Here is a 16,526-nt window from a genome sequence, read left to right on the forward strand (position 1 = left end):
CCATTATGGAGCACAAAAACAGTCTCGAAGGCACGCTTCAAACCTCACCAAATAAAACAACAACGGCAACCAAGTCAACACTCGACTCGATATCAAGCCAGAAATTTTACAACAGGGACAGTGCAAACCACAATTTTAACACAACATTTTTCTCAAATTACGACAAGATCATAGGACTTCTGGTCATTTCAGGGTCGCTAATTGAAGTGAATTTCTAATTGTACATGGTTATCAGATTTACGTAACAAGGCCTTAAAGCTAATCGCTTTGAAAAGTGTGCGATTATCACAGCACAAATTTTATACATACTCTGTAAAAAGAAGACCAAACCTATCGATTTTGACATATCATGATTTCCTGAGGTGTCCGTGAGTCTGACTGCACAAGGAGGTTTAAAGGAACGAATCAATAACTAAATTCCTGTCTATAATCACAATCCACATAATGTACCTTGGAAACGGAAATACACAGCCATCCAAACAACAGGATCGAAATTTTTGTATTCAATTTAAAATTGAGATAATAGAAAATTTTGTCACATGACGAAGTGACACAGCTCATATTGAGTAACTTGCGATCGTGATTATTGATTTCAACAAGTGAAGGAAATTAGCATACAGAATATTGAATTGCCGTGTCAGTCAATCTTCTAGGTTCCCGTGCCTCCACACTAATGAATTAAAAATCACCATAGGACATAGAGTTAGTCCATTATTTTTTGAATTATTTTAGCTGGCACCCTTTGGAAAATATGAAAGCATCATCACGCTACCCGTCAGCGCCATTCTACCACCCAATTTATAGCCAGCGTTCCCAATCGGCCAGCAACTCATTCATAGTCATAATCACTTTGGACATCACCGGGTTAGAGCAATGCTTTGCAAATACAGTAACATACGCCTCCACAATGGCGTGGGTTAACAGGAAACAATCAAGATGTGTTGATTGTTAAGATCTGCTACATTGAATACACCAGTACACAATAGATGGAATGAAAACAATACCGTCTTTGGTATGCCTAAGTCGTAACTTATTGCAAACACTATTGTCAATATATTTGTTAGGCCAACATTTATAATGACACTTCAAAGAAGCGTCTTGATCGTCACCTCATACTAGATTGTAAAAATTGTCATCCTAATATATTGAGAAAAAAATATTCACCATTGTCAATGCAAGTTCAGTTTAGTAGGCATACCGTAAGCATATTGGGCGCAATAGAGAAACAGCTTCATATACACTATACAGTGACTGCAATATGGCACAAAAACTATAATTGGTCTTGTTTTGTCATGAGGAATACTTCACTGTTTGTCACATACTTCCAGGCCACAATCAGCAATATCAAAACAATGGATTTGGACTTTGAAGAATGGAGATAACAATACAATCTGATAACAATACCAGACAAGTCTCATCCAATCCCTACTAACATACTATCCACCGTAAATTTTATATAGAAATGTAATTGACATGAGATGAAAATCTTGGTATTATAAAATGTCACAGAAATATCAGTATCAGAGCATGATAAAGCTTCAAGGCCACAGGCAGAGCTAAGTGCATTTATAACTTATGGATTTGTGAATGATAGTTCTCAAGAAATTTACAGCAAATGCTTCATAAAGCAGAGCAACAGATTACATTGCAACTGTGTGATTAAAATGACTAATTGGCAGGTTCAGTCAAAAGATACCGCTTCATTTCATTTCCGTAAAATGAAAAACTAGCATAAGTTAGACCAGGCGCCGTGATCTCAGTGATGGTGTTACAGAAAATAGACTGCTTTCATAATTTTCCTTTTCAAAGTGGTTATTTATTAATCAACGTCATCCATGCCATCAGATATCAAAAGTAATCTGCTAATCTGCACACATCAAGATCTGAAAATCGTTTCCAGCGAATCACTGCAAATTTCCACAGCGTATCATTTAGTTAACAACCGCGTTTGGTTTTCATCATGAACAGTATTATTTCGAAAACCACAGGCTTAGCGATTATTCCAGTTACATGCGAGCGATTTCACGTAGTTAACTCAAGAATGATTGCCCGCCATACACCAAAACAGTTCTGGAAAATTATTAAAATACCTTGCCCATGACTTATAAATAACGGCAATCCTGAAAAATGAGAAAATTAACCTGAGAAGTAGGGTTTCGGTATTCTGCCTAAATATGGCAGGATAAAGATCAGATTGCAAATCGTAAAATAGTAAGATTGATCATTTTGTGCATGTTATCTACAAGGACATAAAAACAGATTTAGCATGACAGATGAGACTAAATGTCAAGAACAGACTCACGGAGGAACACGATACATCACAAAGGAAGATTAACCACTTTTCAAAGATCAAAGGAGTTTACAATGAATTAGGTCATATTCTAAATCAAAAGCACATCCAGACACAGGGCTACGAAGGTATTGATTCAAGATGCAATTATTTAAGTTATACTAACCCAGTAACGTCAGCAATTTTCGCTAAGATAAAAGTCATCCACAGACATCAAGTGGAAATTATCGGATAAATATCCCGATAATTGCCAACCTCTTGCCACAATGGCAAAGGTTATCAAGAGCTTTCACAAACCCAGTTCAAAATTTACTGAAATTGTGCGGAACAAAAGTGTTGCGAGTTCGTTTGTGCTTTGTGCATATCATAAAATAAGCTAAGCTACTCAACTTCGACCATATGCTTGCATAGGCTGGCAACGGCATACAGAATATGTTGGGTAGCCTAATTCCCGGCACAAAATATGACCTTCAGTTTAAACATCATACAATAAGACTAAAATTGCCTCTATCGATCCTCGAACATGTAAGAGCAATTCCAGGATCCATTTTGGCACTGAATAATATGAATTCATTATGCATATAATGCATTCAAGAAACGAATCCATATAGAATCAATGGACATTGGTCGAATCAGGTTTACCAATTCAATAACGAAAGTAGACACATGGTAAGGCACACACTCAGACTCGCGTATAAGACATCATTGGCCTGGCCAATTTTGCCACAAATTGCAGAAAAGGAAAGGTTTTTAGTGGTAAAGCACAGTATTATAACATTTTTTGCAACAGATAAAAGATCGAAATGCAAAAGATGTTTATTAAATTTCACTGTTCCTATTCACAAAACCAAGTTGAGGTCAAAAACTATTGTCTTGTCTGCCAGAAATAACGGCAATTGAAAACCTGACACTTTTAATCGGTGGATTATATTTGTTCTATTGCTTAGTCAACCGAAACATTAACAAGAAACAAATTGAGTATAATACAAAGATAAAATAGACTTAATACAATCGGGAATATTGAATTAAAATAGTCGCAGTAGCATTTGATGCAGCAATCATTATTGGCCGAACTGGCACTTCCTTTTTTGGCATAATGACGCAAAATTTATCAGCATCATTGCTGGTGCTCACTCGAGCCCACACAACAAACACATTTTCCCCTATTCAAGATTTTGTTCTGTTTTTGCGATGCAATTGCATGTTTGGCAACAAGCCATTTGAAAGGTACACAATTTTTCCAACACACAAATATTTATTCCTAAAAATTTGTTGATATTAAGCACACTGCCCAGGGCCTTGATTGCCGCATCCCAAACGTTCCGATTGGAGGGGGCCCAAGCCCAATGGGGAGCCATATAAAAAGTAGATTTTATCTAATTGATAATTTTTGCGATTTAATCAATAGATATTCTCAATATAGGGAGCAAAGGGGATTTACACCAGTAAATCTGCTCTTGAAGTGTTTTGGAAAAGCACACCCTATAATTATGTTCCAGCTAAAATCTGGCTTGAAATCTGTTTTTCATCATGCACATACTTGAGAAACTTTGCTCTCAAGTCAGAACTGTAACTGGATGGCGTGAGCAAAAAACTCTCCATGCAGCTATTGAAACTGCTGGACTTTACCATATACTAGCCCAGTCTGATAAGCTATAGCCTGCTAATCATTGTACAATATGGAAAACACTGATGATTACAGTACGCTAATCGGGTAGCCATCGTAATCAGCAGATGATACTGACTTTGAGAGAACTAATCCGAGATCTAAAGTAGGCTATGTATCAACTCTCATGGCTGCTGAAGTAGATAAGGAGAATTTTTGTACAGGAGGCGTGTGCACGGCAATTTAAATGTGATTTAAGCCCTAATAAACGCTGCATTTTATGAGCTCAAATATTTTCTAATTTGAGATAAAAGCTTGAAAATAGCTATCGCGGAAAATTGCCACACAGCCGGAAATTCTCTCGTGAAAATACTCAAATGCAATGCAGTAAGTAGGCTAGAGGCTATATGGCACGAGAAACACATTCAGATGGACAACTGGGCTATACCTTTCTTGGATATCACAGGGTCCTCGTTGACTTCCGATCCGCCATTGTTATCAACATTCGACGACACCGTCGGCACCTCGTCTTGTTTCATATTTGAAGAAATTGTAGGGAACGCAGGATCACAATTATTAGAGAAATGTTATAAATAATAATGAATTGATCTAATCCTGAAATTCATTAGAACATAAAAAATGTCCGTTAATACAGAGGACTTTACAACCACAGACCTACTGCAGTTTTTTAACTGTGATATACCTAGAGCTGGTGGCTGGGCAACACGCTGATGAAATATTCCCAAGAGAGGCATGTAAATAACCTTGAAATGTACGAAAACTGTAAGTCAGGGTTTTCCATCAGTGGCTCCTGATACGAATGGGCGCCACAGAGTGTTATCGTGGGGTCATAAACTCATCTTCAATCAACCTCAATGCTAAGGATTTCTCAACTGTTACCTCTCACAAAACCTATACGTTTTTGTATATACATTTATGAATGCACGAAAGTTCCATGCTGATAAGCCTCAGCATATCTGCTTTTTTAAGAACTTCTCCGTTCTCAAGACAATGCAGTTCAGGGAAATTGTGTGCTTAAGTTGACAGCCATCGCTGTAACCATATGGTAACAGGATATTCAGCAAAGCATAAAGCATCGTCACGGTGGAATCAACGTAGCTTATGTACAATTTTTCAAATTCATAGAAAATCAAGTATTTGTAAATTTTCTATTTTGATCGGCCACGACATCCCAATATGGAATCGGTGTCTCGTGCACACCAAAGATTCTACTGACTACACACAGGTGTGACGCTGAGAACCGTCTTGGCACATTAAAGATATTACGCTAAACGTACCAGGCTTCCAAACCGGACGATATCAACCATGTGTATGTTTATCACATTGCTTTATTGTTAATCGTGGCCAAGATAGGACAAAAGAAAATGAAAGTTGATTTTCTCATGCGTGAAATGGACAAGAGCTACTTAGATTCCATGGCAATGATATATTATTGTCATCTTAAACAATCAATGCAAATTGTAAATAAAAAACACTATCGTTTCAACTCTCTCTATTTTCTAAGAGTATCGTAATCTTGTGGCGTTCGCACTAACTACCTAGGCTACCAAACATATTTTCATAATCGCTTGTTTGATATCACACTTCACTAATATTTGCGCCAAGGATATTGTGATATAGACATTACATTACAGGCGAACGTCATTCATTCCAGCACAGTCAACGAGCCTGTCCACATTCAAGTCAAAATACAAGCAATATCTAGGCCTATTAAATAAATACTAGTCCGCCCTCAAGATTACCGAACCACGACCTGACCTATCGATCACGCCTTCCGCGACATGCCACCCAATTTTTTTCGACACCTGCCGATCTTTTCATTGTATCGCATTTTTGTGGTGTACCGAACTGATAAAAATTGCTAATAAACCGAACATATTCTAGCTCGAATTTAAGCCTATTTTCGATATTTTATCAATCTCAATATTCTCATACTCGTCTTTCAAAATAAAATCTTCAGAAAATCAGGAATTACCTACTCCAAACGTACACATTGTGGAAGACACAGCAAGAAAGCGCTGTGCGGCCGCAGCTACGAAATGCACCAAAAACTACTATCTGATCGCCAAGCGCTCTTAGCAATAGCATCAGTTCAGCATCGGCATTGATACTACAGCTTGTTATCTCTATCTAGCGGACTAGTAAAAAGAAGAAAACATATCTGTTTACTAGGGATGGTGTGAACCTCTGAAAGGTTCAGGTTCGTGTGAACGCGAACCTTTTTGAAAGGTTCTGTGTGAACGCGAACGTGAACCTCGTGACGTCACGTGACGTCATATTGCTAATTGCAACCCTATCTTTCAATGAAGTGATAGCCTATATTAATGTACACGATACCTAGCGACGACCCGGGCCACATAATGCCACAATGTTGAAGTACATTTTGGCGTTTTAAACGTCGCTAAATGTATCAACTGAGGCAACCAAATGATATAATACTCCCATAAAATCAATATCATCGGTCGCCTTGCCAATAATTTCGAAGAGGAGTTGCCAGGGAATTGACCAGACCAGGCAATGTATTCGGTGTATGCATATTGCTTCATTGATGTTGGGCAGAGTGTAAAACGGGCTTTTATACTTGCTACCGATATTAGGCTACCCGAAAAGTTATACATCTATATAGCCAACACCTCAATCGCACGGATTTGGTTTTAATGATACAGTAAGCATATGAAGTGAAGATAGACCCCGTACGCTAGCTAGATTTGTTACATCAAAAAACGATATCAATCTCATTGATTGGTTAAATAAGCATCATTCGCTCTCTACATGTTATGTATGTCGCTCGTGATGTTGTGTGATTGCGGGTCAGCTCACAGCAGAGAGTCACTAAATATTCACAAACGGAAACTTGGATATTTCGAGCAAAATTTTTGTAACAAAGCAAGTAAAATCTTTGAGCTTGTCAAAGTGCATGCTCGTTTTGAGTTGCTTTTTTATGCTGCTGCCGGCGTCATTCATAGAGTGGCTCGCACTTGAAATGCAATAAATCCGAATCAAAGATGTCATTATGAAGTGAAAATTGTAATATATGAAAAAGGTTCACAGTGCAGAACCTACCAAGGTTCTGTTGTGAACGCGAACCTCCAAATTCTCGAGGTTCACACACAGAACGCGAACGCGAACCTCGCGTTCACACCATCCCTACTGTTTACCATCTGCATAGATTCAGGCGGATTCAGGTAGGCTGACTTGGGATACGTACCATATCAATAATGGTGACATCAATATTTCTACGAAATACTAATTTTGTAAATAGTGTTTCTATGGCTGTCTTCAATATGCAAGCCATGAAGTCATAAAACTGTTTCCTTTCTTCTCCATTGCTGGGATAAATTTTTCACTGATTATATCTATCAGCGCTGTTTCTTCTTCTTGAACAATGTGCAGAAATATATTGCAATTAACATTTTATTGCGAGCAATTTTCAAATGTACCCCGATTAATTTACCATCACTGTTTCGTATGTCAGTTCAGCTGATCGAAAATAGCATGCATGATTGGCCAGGAGAATAAGCAGAGCTATGCCGCAAGCATGACAGATTTGCAAAATACTCTGTGCAAAACGTAACTATACTGTTTACATTCCGTGATTTTATTGCAAGTTACCGAACTTTTCACTCATAATACGTACTAGTATTCTGGCACTCTGATAGTCGCACTCCAGCTTGTCGACTGGAAAGATTTCAGTTATTTGGTTTGAGAGGTGCATCGAGGAGGGTTGACAGTGCGATTGAGTGCACAATAAGAATAACGACAGTCGCTACCGTAATACTATTTAGGGTTTTAGTCAACCAACTGATATTGTGAAGAAAAACTGTATTTCGGGCGCTGAGCGAGAAAGTTGACCTTATTTTTAGTCAACCGACCACGAAGTGTAGAAAATTTACCATTGTTTGAAGATTTTGCTTTGATATTTTAAGTTTGAACATTTTGAAAAAGTGTCCTTTCCTGATTCCAAAATATGCTGGTAACCCCATGTAATACATACATGACTGCATGTGAACTTGCACAATGCTCATGCGCAATAAGTAGCCGACATTCCTGTACACGTCATAGCTGCTGTCGTTATTGTTCAAGCAATGAGCATGGTATTTTGGACTGACTGACCGTAGGTAACAAATTTGAAATTGAAATCTACACCACAAGAAAATGAACACCTGTTTTTTGGAATTATGATGTTGCTGGGCACTAAGATTGAAACTTGGATTTGAAGTAGAGATCTTGATTTTTTGGTAATTTTATAGTTGGCAGCAGGGGCGTAGACAGGGGGGTAGAATTGAAGAACGTTCTACCCCCTTCCAGGCTCAATTCTATCCCGAAAATCCCAAGTCAACGCTACTGCTATAACAACTTTTCACGTTATCGCCTAATTTCAATTTGCTGTGCGCGACGCCGATCGCCGACGCTGATTACATGCCTTTTTCTCGTCGATCTCTCGTCTATGGAAGCGCGTCTATGCAAGCGTGAAAGGGGCATTGTTAGATTTTTCTCTTGGCGCGGGTTAGCGATCAGCTTAATCCCTTTATTCTGAATGCAGTCGTCGAGCAATAATAACATTTGTCGCGTCGTTCACGCGTTGTTTTCTCATCAACAGTTCATTGTAAACGATAACGAACGTTAATAACATGAAAATAACAACTTAAAACTGAATGAAATCATGTTTTAAAGCAATCGCATCTGATTCGTGCTTTGCCGAACTCAAACCGGTTCCCCAAAACAGCGTGAAGACACAATACATTCGATTCGCATTTTATTTTTGACGCCATTGTTGTGCATTGTCTTGACCTCAATGACCATCTATAAGTCATACTAGATTATGCCTTTCGTGATCGGTATCCCACCGGGACGCATTCAGCCTCCAATAGCCGCGCCGAAACTTGTTTGAGCTTCCCTCGCTTTGCGAATAAGTCATTATTCACACGCCGGTACAATTAGTATATGCGCCATGTTCGAAATGAATGGAATTAAAACGCCGAGAAGACGTTACTGTTACACGCGAATTGAATCATGTCAAAATTGATGAAGATATAACAGATTCTGCGCTGTATAGATTGTTCGTCGTCAAATGTTGTTCTGGTATTGTTTCATGGTCGATTACTTATTTGAATACAAATAAGATCTCCTGCACTGTCACGGGATGAGCGTGTTCGCATCGTAACATGATTCCCGTGCAAGCTGTTGATTGCTAACTCGCTTTCAGTAATTAGATCCGCCAATTAGTTACGCTTTCAAAAGCGTACGGAATACAGAAGTCGCTATCGCTAAAGGTATGACGCATAGAGTCTCATTCTGCCCCCTTTATTCAGTTCTACCCCCTTTTTATCTCGGCTGGCTACGCCCCTGGTTGGCAGGACTGCGCACGAGGCTGATTTTTTGGTCTACCAGATTTGACTGTCTTTATTTTATTGTAATATATTGTGCACGAGGCTGAATTTATAGTAAACGTTCCAACTGTCCATATTGACAATAAGTTGTGGTGCACTCATGACTCAATTGTGAACCCTCCTCGGAAAATATTGCATGACTTTACATTACTCAAGTCTCGTATCAATTTGAGAATTTTGTGTGACTTGGCTAGCTACCCGTCTTGAAAAATTGTTGAATGGCTTGACATCACTCAAGTCTAATTTGCAGTGATTCGAAATGGCGACTAAAATCTTGTGACCCTATATTGTGCAAGGTAATTAGAATAAACCTGTAGTGAGATTTGGGTTCTGTCTTATTTTTCGTCGATTGTGATGATCATGGCCCCGTTGTAGCCAGAGACCTCCTTCTAATCATGCGAATAAATGTATGATCCATTTGGTGCAGCCTAACTGACAATACAGTAAATAACGTTCAACATTGAACCACTGAGATAAAATGTCATTTGAATTTGCTCTTAACGATACTTGTGCTGTATAGGCCAAGTAACTTCCATAAATACAATGTGCATGTAAATACTGATTACCCAGTAAGTATTTTTTCAGTTCCCTTCTAATGTCAGTCTGTTTGATGTCTGTCATGCAACAATCTGGCCTATCTTTCGGTTCGAAAATTCTGAGACATCTAGGAGATAAGCAATCATTCCTTTACCCATTGTGTCGGGCAAGCACTTCATCCGGGGAAACATTTGCGAGGCTGAAATTGTTTTTTGAACAAGAAAAGGAAGCGATTCATGAAATCAACGAAAAATTTGCATTGCCTTACGTGAACGTTTACGATCTACAAGAAGATTTCCAGAAGAAATTAATTCCTACGAATACGGAAAGTCTTCTTCTGAAATCGAGTTACAATGGACAGCTCCACCAGCCGGCTATTCCTTTCAGTTATATTGCATCACACGTCGCTGAAGTTGAAAAAAACTTGGCTAATAGAAAGATGGACGGGAAGTTTGATGTCAAGAAAGATATTGTGAGTAAATCTCCATATGGGCTTTGACAGCCGGCAATATTGGGTTTTTGATGCAGGTCGAACCCCACCAGAGACTAACGGAAATAAAATCTGAAAAGACGCAGTGTATTTCTAAAAAGGAGCGATTGAGTCAAAGTATGAAGGATTTCTGGGTATGATGTGATGTTTTTTTAATCATTCAGTGTTAGAAATTTAGAATGTATTATGTTCAGGTAAATCATGATAAAGATTCAGAAATACCTGATGATATCGTGAAAAAGCGTGGTGATGTAATTTTTCTGGGTTGTAAGATAAATCTGCTGTCTTGGATGGAACAACAAATCGAAAGAAAATGCTTTGACAACGCCTTACTATTGCCAAATCTTACTCATCCCGAAAGTCCAGGTATATGGCAATAATGTTTCAGTCAATAAACGTTGCTTACATCGAATAACACTCCTTTAGTATAAGTTTAATATAAAGAGAATGCCCTGTAAACAGCATTTTCAGCAACTTGCACAAATATCTTATGACTCATATTGTGTTAGAAAAGCCATGGCATCAAGATTGAGCAGTCCGGTCAATATGAATTTGCATTGGCACATTACCTCGAGCGACGTCAATGGAAAGCATTTGGGGACTTGAAATTGACTCGAAATTGAGAAGTTTGACATGACTCGAGTCGCTTTGAATGTTAGTGTGACATGACTCGAAAGTTGCTGTGATTCGAAATTACATTTGTTTCGAAGGTAGTAAAATCATTTAAACACTGCTTATTAGACGATAGATGAAATACTATAAAATACGAATGATTTTTGGTTACATTTTTGAAGAAATACCCTATTGACTGATCGTTTGATATACCAGTGCCTTATGTCAGTGGTTCTCAACCGCCGGTCCGCGACGACATACCTGCCGGTTCGCCAGGTATATTACAATTTTATTCTTTAATTTCAAGATGCAATGTTGAACGCTGGTCCATTGATAAAATATATAAAACATCAAATTTTAAACTCATTCATAACTTCGTGAGGTAACATTAGGGCTGGAAACATGTTCGATTTGACTTAAAGTTCAAGACGTTTTATTTGACAACATGCGAGCGACAAATACAGAACAGATACGAGCTCACTCATCGCTAAACAGCGCAGTTTGATCATTGGTTTTCGATTCATTCATTTTGTGCAGGAACGTAACTGGGGGATCGCAAACCGCTTAATTGGAGAGGGGCCGAGCTTGAAAAGGACCCAAAATTATTTCGCCAATGAACTTGAATCAGCGTATTTATTTGAAACTTTTTCCAGCATTTTTTAATTTCTTTTCGTGCTTTACACGAATTAGTGGCCTAAATATCCTGCTTAATAGGCGACCTGATTTATAGGCATTTCGCCGTCAGCCATTACCGCGTCACGACGCACCAACACATAATGAAGTTTAGGTTAACATGGGACTCCGAAAGGTGGACCAAAAATTCGGCCGCGAAAAACCGCTTCGGTTGTGAATGATCGAAAATTTTAGCCATTGGCGCGATCAGTTACGTAAACTCTCTGCTTACTCTGAGTAGAATACATGTGATCACAAGTCCAGGTGAAATATCCACCCAACTGTAGGGTCTGGGGGCGAATCCCCCGGAAGTTTGGCTTATCGCCCTGTAGGGGTCCCAAGACCAACGTTTTTGGGGGTGCGCTGAAGAAGTGCTTTTACGGCCCGGATTTGTGGATGGCCGGTATAGCTGCTGTAATGTGTTTTCTTGCGGCACGCATTGTATTTGTAGTTGGCAGAGTAGCCTTCGTCTGGTGGCAGTGGGTATGAGCAAGGTAGCACGACAAGATGCTTGGTTCGACTCCGATACGCTTCTTCTCTCGATATTATCAAAGAGAAGAATATTATTGGAGTTGGCGTGGTCGCTTAATCCCACGGCCTTCGGCGCGAAAGATTGTAAACGAATCTCGGCGGTAGCACGTTTATCTGGCAAGGCAATTTTACCTTGACTCGGAAGACTCACTACCATAAAATCACATGGATGCCATCGTGAATATAATTAACTACGATCAAAACCCTCTAAATGTCACTCTATAGCACCATATAATTGCAAAACACGGTTGCATACTTTACATTTTGGCCTCATTTCAATTTTGAAAGTTCACCGGTCCGCCAGACATTTTTTGAAATTTTACCGGTCCGCGAGGCGAAAAGGTTGAGAACCACTGCCTTATGTCACCGACTTGAACTAATGCTGATGACTAGCTATGTTTAACACCTCTGATTGGCCGAACAATAGTTCTGCACACAACCCAACCATATATTCCTCGTTGCAGTCGGTGATGAGTCCGCTGCCAGAGTTTTGAAGATTGTTGGGGAGAAGCCTGACGACAGTGTCAAATCCGTAGGACACATGGACGTCGGAGAGGTGTCATCCACCATCCGTCAAAGTCAATTGGTCAACTTATCTGGTTTGAGGTGAACTTAAACATTGAATTCCTACACCGTTCAATGTCAAAAGTGTCTTTGTTGATCAGAACATATTACTTATTCCAACAAGGCGCCGAACTGGAGCAGGCTCTGGTGCGCTATGCGTTGGATGTTCTGAAGAAACGCGGATTCCTGCTGATGTCGTGCCCAAACATTCTTCACGGCTCTGTTTTTGAAGGCTGTGGCATTCCAGTTTCCAAGCTGCCTGGGTATGCATCTTAAATTTACAAGTCAGTTTACGTATTCTCAGAGGTGGTCCGTAACATAGCAGGCCTACCACTCTGCTTTTTTAAACTGCTAGTGCAGGTTTTACCTGCTTGTGCTGGAGCCTGCTAAAGTCGTGCGACTACTTCCACATCTGTACAGTTTTTTGGGAAAAACGAATTATATTTTAGATTTTGTATTTTGTAAAGTAGAAAGTAGTTTCCATAACTTATATGAGTCAAATTGTCATAACGACTAAGCGAATTAGCCCTTTTGTGACGATATTCGAAAATTGAAGGAACTTTCAGTGTCTTCAGTCATATTTTACGTGTCGCGAAGATGCACCCTGCCAATTTTGGAAGTAACCACCTCCGAACCACTACTAAAAACATATAACATCCACCAAATATACCGTTTGAAAACTACTGTCTTGAGCAGGGATCACCAACCTTTTGGACCAGGAGCCGCTTCTTGGGTACTGATTAATGTGACGAGCTGCCAGTTGGATTTCTTCACTCAGACATTCAGAGCATTGGGCAGGGTTTCCGCCCTTTACCAAGTACATAAAACTCTCACTCACCGAGACTTACACCAGCGTCTCCAGGTTCAGTTGCATTGCCACACTGCGCGCCAATCTCCACATCGAAACTCGGGAATCTTAAATAGATTCCCGTTAAGGCTCCGCATGGGCAAAGACGAGCAACGGCCCGATCGAAACTGTGATCGTATGTTCCTTAGGGTCGACTGACCCATGCTCCACTGCTGCTCATATGAAATCCTTCTCCGCTTCGACTTCAAATCTCTCATTTGAATATTTGCGACCGCAGGCGACTGATTTGGTTCTCGCAGGCTAGCGTGTTGGTGACCCCTGGTCTTGAGTATACATTTCCGATCTTCGTTTTCTACTTCTACTTGGAGTGGTTTTGTGTTGGAAATCGCTACTTCTACTTGTTATTGGGTAGAAATTTACAGCATTACTTCTACTTGCATACTAACACTGACTACTTTGATAACCTTTGTGTATTCTCCATGGCTATGTTTTTGAAGGCTGTGACTTCCCAGTTTATAAGTTTATAAGCTGCCTGAGTTGAGTATGCTTGTCAAAGTCTGGTTGGAAAATGATTCACACAGCTCACCAATCCAAGTTTATCGGTAGATTGTGCAACGTGCATGCCTATTGTTCCTATTCCATTCGCAGAATAAGTCCAGTTCATATTCCCTTCATTATGAAATGTCAGCACTTGGAGCACTGCACTGCCTTAATCTTATATTCCTGGTTCAATATCTTGTCTCTCTCTACCACCACCCTGCATCACAGACTGATGAAGTAGACAATTTTATGCAGCGTGATCATTATTTATGTCTAGAATGCTGTATCGCATTGACCCGAAGCAAGATAAAGAATTTTACATTTCCGGCACCTCTGAAATCGGAATAGCCGGGTATTTTGCGAACCATGCAATACCCATAAAGCATCTGCCGCTAAAGATTTGCTCTATTAGTACTTGTAATAGAAAAGAAACTGGTAACTATGGCACTTGCATCTCTGTGCTGTTTGGAACAGTTTCACTACCTGTACCTTTTTCAGATAGCACTGCGGAAGCTAAAGGACTTTATCGGGTGCACCACTTCACCAAGGTAAGCAAAATATCTGATGGATTTCTTCCTAAATATACGACGTAGCTAAATCAAAATGCAGCAGTAGTCCTATCAGTACTGACCGTGGTTTGAACCCGATAGGCTGGCGCTCTATCACTACACTGCCATATCTCATATATGTCTTGTCAATGTTACATCCATGTATCACTGTAATCAGTTACGTTTTGGTGGATTTGTTTCAATTAATATTTTAGGCATTTAGTTCATCACCTAGTTTTAGTAGTATAGTGACTCAAATTTACTCGAACTTTCGCTCACTGAACACTTGACCATATTGTGGTTTCTGATGAAGTAACACCTAGAACCCTGCTATTATTTTAGGTCGAAATGTTTGGGGTAACGGCAAATGAGACCGGGTCAGAGAGCGAAGAACTTTTCGAGGAATTCCAAGAAATTCAAGAGCTTCTATTTTCAAATCTCGGTTTACATTTTAGGTCTCTGTATAATGCTGACCGATATGGTCACAGTTTGGTTAACAACTTTGTTTCTACTTTAGAATCCTTGATATGCCGACCGAAGAACTTGCACTACCTGCGTATCGAAAGGTTGACATGGAAGCATGGATGTCTCACAGGGCGTCGTACGGCGAAATATCTAGCACTTCTAATTGCACAGACTTTCAAAGCAGGAGATTACATATTTTGTATAAAACAGGCAACGATTATAAGTTTGCACACACTATAAATGGTACTGCCTGTGCCGTCCCAAGGGTACTGCTCGCTCTTTACGAAAACAACCAAAAGGTGAGTTCATACTTTGAATAAAATGTTATTCTCTCACTATCTTACCTTCACATGTCCAGGAAAAAACAGTCCATCTTCCTGAAGTGCTGATGGAACACATGAGTAGCATGGATATAAACAGAAAAAGCAAAATTGCAATGGAGTATATCGGTCCAAATCAGTCAAAAAAAAAGCAGAAATCTCCCAAAGAGTGACCAAGCCGACGCAGAGCGTATGATTATCGAATGTAAACATTGGATAGTATGAAAGTCACCACTCCGGTAGTCTGGTCATTCAATTCCTGATGAAGCTGAAGCAAATCCATTTTGTGTACTGTTTTCAATATCAAATGACAATTGTTGCTTCCAAAAGCGGCCCAGGATTGTTTTTCATTGTTTGAATTTTACAAATTATTACTTTCATTTTTGAATATCAGGTCTTGCTTATTTGAATTTGAAACATCCTTCTGAAATCGATGGCTATGCTCCAGTGATTTGCCAATATTCTTCGCAAATGCTGCATTTGAATGCTATTAAATTATTAAAACTAATTTTGGAAGTTGTCTTGTGTCGCTGAGAACTTGATGTAACTGCCTATCTCAAAGTAAGATATTTCGTCGGACGATGAATGATCATGATCAGCTTGATTCCCCGTTTATATGTAAGACTTGGAGGTAGGAAATGTGATAACCTTGTCGCGCTCTGATTTCGTATCCGTCGTGGTATAATTCAACTACACATGGTTATGGTTAGGAAAGCGGAATACTATCACTGCTACTTGCTTCAATTACTCAGTAATCGTCGAGTTATATTTTCATCTGAACAAGACACGTACAATGGTATGTAATGAACAGAGAGGAAGATGCCGAACGACGCGCAGTTGCGGTCTTTTACAGGGATGTCTAGAAGTTTTAGATACACCTCGGCCAAGAGGACCGACGTGACAGTTTTTGATGTTGATGTTTTGAATCGGTCGTTTCTAGTTCCTTCCATTCCTTGTGAGTGCTTTCTTTCGTCGGGTCTTACTCGTTCCCCAAGTCTTTGGCAATCAAAATTGCTATTAAAATTTTCGTGAAATAAGGTTTATTAAACCACCGTGCCGTCGACACAGGAGACTTCGATTCGAGCTTCGGTAGGTACGTTTATCTGAACTCCACAGCCCGGGGAATGTCGAA

At 39.6% G+C, this 16,526-nt stretch overlaps 2 protein-coding genes across 3 annotated transcripts in view; one reads left to right on the plus strand and one right to left on the minus strand.

Annotated features, from left to right (window-relative positions):
* The window catches only part of LOC145439776 (adenylate cyclase type 5-like), a 29,795-nt gene extending 24,613 nt beyond the window's left edge, over positions 1-5,182 (minus strand). Inside the window, exon 1 of one of the 2 annotated variants that reach the window (XM_080317393.1) lies at positions 4,345-5,182. In XM_080317393.1, the coding sequence (XP_080173519.1) occupies positions 4,345-4,435 (91 nt within the window). In that variant the 5' untranslated portion in view covers positions 4,436-5,182. The remainder of the gene's footprint in view (positions 1-4,344) is intronic. The other variant, XM_080317394.1, reaches the window with a different exon arrangement.
* A 3,883-nt stretch (positions 5,183-9,065) lies between these two features.
* On the plus strand, positions 9,066-15,910 carry LOC145439155 (serine--tRNA ligase, mitochondrial-like). The gene is made up of 10 exons (XM_080316635.1): positions 9,066-10,316; positions 10,373-10,468; positions 10,529-10,700; positions 12,614-12,755; positions 12,815-12,976; positions 14,339-14,496; positions 14,560-14,609; positions 14,952-15,064; positions 15,127-15,373; positions 15,433-15,910. The coding sequence occupies exons 1-10, from the start codon at positions 9,903-9,905 to the stop codon at positions 15,565-15,567; spliced, it is 1,689 nt and encodes a 562-aa protein (XP_080172761.1). The 5' UTR covers positions 9,066-9,902; the 3' UTR covers positions 15,568-15,910.
* The last annotated feature ends 616 nt before the right edge of the window (positions 15,911-16,526 follow it).

This window comes from Botryllus schlosseri, chromosome 5, assembly GCF_051294905.1.
Source record: "Botryllus schlosseri isolate E-star chromosome 5, Bs_hap1, whole genome shotgun sequence".
NCBI lineage: Eukaryota > Metazoa > Chordata > Ascidiacea > Stolidobranchia > Styelidae > Botryllus > Botryllus schlosseri.